This window comes from Pseudorasbora parva, chromosome 11 (assembly GCF_024679245.1).
Source record: "Pseudorasbora parva isolate DD20220531a chromosome 11, ASM2467924v1, whole genome shotgun sequence".
Taxonomy (NCBI): domain Eukaryota; kingdom Metazoa; phylum Chordata; class Actinopteri; order Cypriniformes; family Gobionidae; genus Pseudorasbora; species Pseudorasbora parva.
The window spans coordinates 2,558,092-2,565,798 of record NC_090182.1 but is presented as its reverse complement, the minus strand read 5'-3'; the positions used below and the strand labels follow the sequence as shown (position 1 = coordinate 2,565,798).

The 7,707-nt window shown below is 37.0% G+C and overlaps 1 protein-coding gene across 2 annotated transcripts in view; it reads left to right on the top strand.

Moving 5' to 3' along the window:
• The first annotated feature begins 937 nt into the window (after positions 1–937).
• ccdc142 (coiled-coil domain containing 142) overlaps positions 938–7,707 on the top strand; it is a 32,997-nt gene continuing 26,227 nt past the window's right edge. Inside the window, exons 1-5 of one of the 2 annotated variants that reach the window (XM_067456406.1) lie at positions 939–1,240; positions 1,333–1,363; positions 2,187–2,243; positions 4,401–4,459; positions 4,589–4,649. In XM_067456406.1, coding sequence (XP_067312507.1) covers positions 2,192–2,243; positions 4,401–4,459; positions 4,589–4,649 — 172 coding nt within the window. In that variant the 5' untranslated portion in view covers positions 939–1,240; positions 1,333–1,363; positions 2,187–2,191. Of the gene's footprint in view, positions 1,241–1,332; positions 1,364–2,186; positions 2,244–4,400; positions 4,460–4,588; positions 4,650–7,707 lie in introns of both variants that reach the window. The other variant, XM_067456407.1, reaches the window with a different exon arrangement.

Below are 7,707 nucleotides of genomic sequence, written 5' to 3'. Positions count from 1 at the left end.
TGTCACCATTGGCTGATGGCTGTTATCCACGCCCTCTTAATTTGCATGTTAGGCCAAGGAAAACTGCAATCAAAAATGAAAGCTGCTGTCCGTAACTCTTGTGTACAAAGATTTACAAAAATAATATGAGACTGTACAACATTCATTTGAATGTACATTTCCTGTACAAAAATCCATTTTCCAACTCGTGTTTTTGTGTTTATCTGGCCTGAATCATTATGGTACACTTTTCAGGCCGGTTTCAGACTATTATTTGTTTCAGGCCGGTTATTATATTACATTTATCCACCGTTAAGCCTGCTTTTTTTTGTTTTTGTTTGTTTAACTCCTCCTAGTCCATTTGTCAGAGCTTCAAAGTTGCGCACATCAGCCCTTGATGGCAAAAAGAAGTTATCAAAATATATTTTTTAAATATTTTATCTAACTCTTATAAACAGTTTAGGATATACAGTTTTTTTTATCTATCAGGCTATTCTCGCAAATTCTAAACTATAGCCATTTCAACTGAAAGATATGAAGGCTGTGGTGATAATGTTGTCTATTAGAGGGAGCCACAGGGCAAGGTATCTTTAATCGGCTATATTTAAAAAAAAAAAAATTCTTCAGTTTTTCTCTAAATATTATATATATATATATATATATATATATATATATATATATATATATATATACACATACACACACACTTTACGATTTCTCGTCAATAATGCAGCTTAGTGTCTCAATCCTAACAATCCTTTCTTTCTAGATAGTAGTATACACTCTAATAATAATTTATTTTAGGTAAGCTACATACCATAAACATCTAAAATTAATTTAACTAAACCAAACATTTTAGGAAACGCGAAAAAAGGCCCGTAATGTGTATTTAGGCCGTTATAAACTGCTGTCCATGTAGGCAGCTCAGTAGCCAATGAGACACAGCCCGAGTCAGCGATCTCTTCTCTCATTGGCTGTTCTCCTCATGCTACGCTAAGTACACTATATGTGCTTAACTGCGGATTAACTGCCCTGTTGCCATCAACATACCCCTCGAAATAGGCTTCTTCCGATAATATGAGTTGAACTAAAGGCTCGTCGTGTGCACTGATTAGTGAAGGTTATTATTAGCTGGCTGTTCACGAGCACTAGATGTGAACTGATCAGTTAGCCCGTTAGCATCAGTGTAATGATGGAGGGCTTCAAACCAAAACACTGGAGTAAATCACGACCCGGAGCTTTCGTGTGGGTTCAGTGACAGGTGAGCATCGACCTAGTGTTATCTTTACCTAGCCAGGCTGTATTAAAACATTCCTGTGCTAAATATTCATAATTTGTCCTTTCATTGACTAGAGATGAAGCCTCTACAGCCTGTGTTTAAAAGGTAAACTCTCAGGTGTACTATTGTTATGATTGTGTAGAGGTGGACAGTAGTGAAGTTTACTTTTATGATTTTTACTTAAAGGCACAATATGTAAGATATTTTGGATTAAAGTATCCAAAACCCACTAGAACAGTGTTATATGTTTTGATGACTACATTATCCCAAATGTTTCCAAGAATGTTTAAATCCAGAGAAATAGGCGATTTTAACCAGTGTGTGTGTGTGTGTGTCTCCTATCAATGATTTTATACCCACGTTACCCTCCAATGTTATTGTGTAGTAACCATTGAAACACAAAGTCTCATTAATATCTGATTTATTAGACACTGTTTGGATCATTGCTGGACAGAAACTAATGATTGTTCTCCAGCTCAACACAGTTAGTCTTATTGTTTAAATCTGCTGTTGTTGATTTACCGCCTAATATGATCTCGCTCACAGCAGTGTGAACAAGTGTCTCATAGTAGCGCTGAGTAGCATTATAACATCACTTTAACACTCTCAGATGTGTGTGATATGATAAAACAGCGCTGTGTTACCTAACACACACACACACACGAGTGGAAGAAATGGAAGCGCTCGTCTGACAAAAAAAGAAAATAAGCTCCGTCCACTCAAGAGTCAAGACACGCCTTTGTTTTGAATAAGAGATGAAAAATTACGTATTGTGCCTTTAAGTTTATCAGAGTGTTTGTCTTTGGAAAATATTCCAAAAAAGCATAATGTCATACTTTTACTGCACTACATATTGAATATTGTGTGTGTGTGTGTGTGTGTGTGTGTGTGTGTGTGTGTGTGTGTGTGTGTGTGTGTGTGTGTCCAGGAGAGATGGCTCACTCATCAGGAGGCTCTCAGGAGGGACAGACGGACACAAACACAGGTGCCTCCTTCACCTTTAATCTCCATGTCCTGCGTCTAATTGTCTTTACAGGAAACTGGCACAGTCTCACTAATACCAGCTTTATAGGTTACCTGTTACCTGGCCAAATGAGTGTGTGTGTGTAAACTACCTGTCAAACGTCACCTAATGACAGCGTTCATACGTTTGGGGTTGGTAAGGTTTTTGGAGAAAGTCTCTACCCTGTAAATAACGTAATAATAGTCAGTTATGGTAAAGTATAATAAAATGTGAACAGCTGAGTTTTATTTAGAGGCCAAAACTGAGCATTTTGGGGTAGATGCTGATATTTATATAGTCAAAAAGGTGAATTTCTAATGCTTGTAATGGAATCAATGAGATCTATAACAGACAGTATAGCAGATACTTACATAAAATGCAAATAGGTATCAATATCTGCCAGTAATATGTCTTAGTAAGATGATGTTTAAGTGCTTAGATTGAAGCTTTCTAGCTTTAAAACATATAATGCAATGCAATGATGCTTGACAGATTGAAGCCTGATGATAAATCAGGTGTTTATGGCTCATATAGGCTGCTATAGTGAAAATACGGAGGAAAACAAACATGTAATTTGGTGCAGATGCTGATATTAATATTGACAAAAAGTAAGATGATGAATTTCTGAAGCTTATTTTGGAAATCAATGATGTTTTAAAATGCATGTAAATATCAGTCATCACTCTATATCTGTCAATAATATTAGCAAGATAATATTTAAATGCTTAGTGTTATGACCAGAGCTGTGTAGTTTTAAAACATATAATGCAATGCCATACAATAAACATTTTAACATTTATTCTAAAAGGCATTTTACATGCTAAAAAAACGCAGAAGTCAGATGAAAGAAGGCTTGTGGGAGGTTTTTCTGCAAAGTTTGGATTATGTTGATACATTTTATAGGTTTATGCGCACCTAAGCTGCATTTATCTGATCAAAAATACAGTAAAAATATGTAATATTATTACAATTTAAAACAGCTGTTTTTTATGTGAATATACAGTAAAATGTAATTTATTTCTATAATCAAAGCTGAATTTATTTGATCAAAAATGCAGTAAAATTGTGAAATATTATTATAATGTAAATCAGCTGTTCTCTATGTGAATATATAATAAAATGTAATTTAATTCTATAATCAAAGCTGAATTTATTTGATCAAAAATGCAGTAAAATTGTGAAATATTATTATAATGTAAATCAGCTGTTCTCTATGTGAATATATAATAAAATGTAATTTATTTCTATAATCAAAGCTGAGTTTATCATCATTACTCCAGTCTTCAGTGTCATGAGCCTTCACTAATCATTCTCACATGAGGATCAAAAAAACAGATTTCTGTGGAAAATGTGACTTTTTTTTCCCCAGGATTCTTTGATTAACAGAAAGCTCAAAAGAACAGCATTTATTTTTTATAATATTTTAGGCTATAATAGTATTTATTTTTTAAATGCATCCTAAAAAAAGATCTTACTGACTCCAAAACTTTGAACGATAATGTACTTATTCTTCATTATTTCTATTCATCTAAATATACTGGAATAGTTGTAAAATCTACAAAAATTATGAAAGAACACAAATGGAATTAGTGAGCAAAAAAATAGTGTTTTTGCTGTTTTTTTGTTTAGGGAGATTAAAAGTTAAAGCTGCAGTGTGTAGTATTTATGAGGATCTACTGATGGAAATGCAATATAACACATAACTGTGTTTTCAGTGGTGTGTGAAGACCGTTATGTGTTTATTACCTTAGAATGAGCCGTTTCTATCCACACACACTGTGGGTAGAGTGAAGCCGCCATTTTGTGCCCGCAAATTTCTACAATAGCCCTAAAGGGACAAACTTCTCTACAGAGCACTAGCTACTCTCTGCTGTCTCAGACGACCACATCTTTGTCCTGTGTGGGCCACCGTAGCTTCTCAATGTGCTCCGAAAGGGAGGGGTGAGCGGTTGTATTTCACAACCTCACCACTAGATGCTGCTATAATTCACACACTGCACCTTTAAGATCATTCAGCCCAGTACTGTGTGTGTTGAAACCTTTGACCAGTTAATGTGAGTTTATATTAACAGGATGAGTAGAAACCAATCAGTACTATTGAAGTTTTAACATCTGCTTACATTCCTGATCCCAAAACAGGCAAAGCGGACAATCCTGCTACAGACAGCCCTGAGAACCAGCGGTCTGATGATGGACAGGTCAGACCCACGGACACACACTCGCAAACACACCTGTGTGTTACGTACATATTTCACAGCATATGTCATTTGCCCTTCTGCTCATCAGTGACGAGCCAAAGCATCACAATCATTTCTGTGTTTTTACAGAGGCCAAGTGACCTTTCGGAGATTCTTCCCGAGGAATACATTTCAAATGACAAATATGATGGTAAGTAACATGTTTGATAGTCTTGAACGTTAAGAAAATAAATATCATTTGAATGACTCCCTATCGCTCAGTTAATAATAGAGCGCAATAGTCCCGGCGATTCATTCGTGTGTGTGTTTCAGAAGAAGGACCAAAACAAACCCCGTTTTATATCTGTTTACACTCTAAAACTTTTACTTTTATGATTTTTGGCAGTCAGACGCTTTTACCCAAAGTGACTTAGATTCAAGGCTTATCAGTTCATGCTTGTTGAGCATCAGAGCTGGACAGTAGCTCAGCTCATTCACTCGAGTCCTGTACTGAAGTTCACTTTGAGTCTCTGTGCTTTACTGGAGTATTATTTTTTCTGTAAACTTCTGACTTTAAAGGGTCATGAAACCCCAAAACACTTTTTTTGAGATGTAAACAGATATGTATAGGCTGCACATCATTGAAAACACTAAGGGTACTCATTAATGGTATTCATATGTGAAAATAGTTATTCGATTTCTGTCTTCCGGTTTGAAAAGCTTAGTCGGAGCAACGTCACAAATGCTGACGTCGGCGCGGCCTTTTCGGCCCAAGTATGGGCTGCTGGGCACATGCTGACGTCGACCGCTCCGAGCGATTCTCGGTATATATTCATGACATAAAGCTCATTCAGTCCAATCCCTGCGCTGTAGTATGCATACAAGATAATTTAGTTAATATGCATGAGACAGTAACTTCTGTCAGGCTCGTCTTCCATCATTATTGTAGAGATATGGTGGGGAAGTTTTGGAAGCAGCGTGCGGAAAAGTCACAGAGGAAAGCAGCGTTGTGCTGATACGAAGTAACGTAAAGGGCGCTGAGCGAGCTGTAACCGGCGCCGTCTGTGGAAGCCTTTGCTACAAAGGCTCGGTAAAGTAAAATTAACTTGAGCAATCGCACGCCGAACCTCCAAGCGTTGACTTAGACTATCTAATTTATGTCAGGAGTGCAAAATAATCAATCTGTAGGCTAATGAACAAAAGCCACGTCCTCTCCGTTTTATTTGTGGTCACAGCCATGCACTAAACCGCATGTGTTCGGGCTCTTAGTGAAACAGCGTGCTGCATATCTGGACAAATATAGATTTAGCTGCCGAGTGACCGCGCGGATCGTCACGGCAACCCAGCGCGCGACGCTCTGTGCTTCAGATGCCCGGTCGAAACTAGCCTCAAACCCCTTCGCTTTTACCCCGATCTAGAAATACACCTCTCTGTCGCATCCATAGACTGTAGGTCGCATCGCATGTTGGGTGGTTCACGTTCTCTTATCACGTCGGCGCGTTGTTCATCTTGCCAAACAGCGTGCATATTTGGACAAATATAGTTTTATCACGTTTGCAAAATATTTCGTCACGCAGAATAACATTTATTTTCATTTCTCACTGAATTATGCTGGTTTGAAGAGCTGAATGATTTGCGATCTCTGCTGCACGCCACTCATAGCTCTCTCATTCGCTGTACTCATCGCTCATTTAATCTCACTGTGGTAAACTATGCCAACGTGAACCAAGAACATGTCTCAGAACCGCTGTAACTGCTGCTGTTGGTATCGCTAATCTTATTGCACCTACTGACACTCCCCTATTTATGCAAACATTCCCTCTTTCCACACAATACCATCCCACCTTTTCACAGTCGACCACTCCCCTTTTAACAAGCTTTTTCAACTCGAAGGTGTGAGAAAACACCGCTGCAGCAGGGGGGTTTCATGACCCTTTAACTTCACTCCATCTGAAAGACAAATATCGTCCTCTTTACTCCACTACATTTCTATCAAGGTCCTCGAAGTGGAAAGTCGTTTCTGTCGCAGCTTTGAAAGTCAGTGATGATTTTTTTCTTCTTTAAAAGGTGTTTGGGTTTTTGCAGAAAGCCTTTCAGGAATCACTCTTGTAGAGTCTCGTGAAGTTCAATGATTTCACAGCATTTATTAACCTGTTAAGCTCAATTCCAACTTTTGAAAAAATCCTAAGAAATGTATACTCAGACTAAAACAAATACAGTTTGTGAATCCTTTGCACTAAAAGCATAATTATGGTCTCATTTGAAAGCAGACACCTGGCAGTTTACTGTAAAGTCAAAATGATAATATTTTTTATAATAAAAAAAGCTTCAAAGTTTTGTAAAGTTATTAGAAATTTATTTGAAATATCTTTATGAAAATAAAATTGAAGTGGGCCTTGGAGAAATCTAGAAATGCACTACAGCTAAAGCCACAAGTCTGACCATGTTATATTTCAGATCTGAAGATGATCAGTCTAAAACTCTGAATTTTATTAAACGTTTTACAAGATCGTTTCATGTGATTTTATTTTGAGATATCGCTGAAATATCAACTGATGTTTATTGCCACATCTTCTCAGCTTTCATTCTCTATTTTGCCTCTATTGTTTAGAGGTGCAAACTGCCCCATTCACTTTGTCTCCCCGGCACACATTCACACTTCTGCGGACTGGTTATGGCTCTAATTATTATTATTTTGTCTGCATTATAATTACTAACGATTCTCTATTCAAACTGTTCTATTCAAACCTCTCACTTTACCCTCACTGAGACTCTATTGAATGCATTTCGTCCAAATAAGCATTTCAGTAGTTTTACATTTAGAAAATGTTCATAAAAATAAAGTATTTACTCAGTGGCAGGTGCATCTAGGGCAAGCTAGCATGTTAGCTTAGCACACCAGAAAAACAACAATTTATACGATTAAAATCATGTTTTATTCAAAACTTGCTTCATATCACTTTATAATTTATAAGTCGAGTGTTTTATATAACAATATGTGATCTCATGTAGCTTCGGGTCAAAAAATCTGACAGAAAATATACAATGCTAAAAGCTATGTCAGTGTTTGCTCTCTCTGCTTTGTTATAAACATTCTTCCAAATAATCTTCTTTTGTGTTCAGCAGAAGAAAGAAACTCATAAATACTCATTTTCACATACGAACTATCCCTTTAAACCTTGAGGCTCGTGGAGACACACTGATGTCTTAAGACACGAAACGATCGCTTTCTGCCAGAAACACAACAGTATCTGTGTTATCTTTTGACC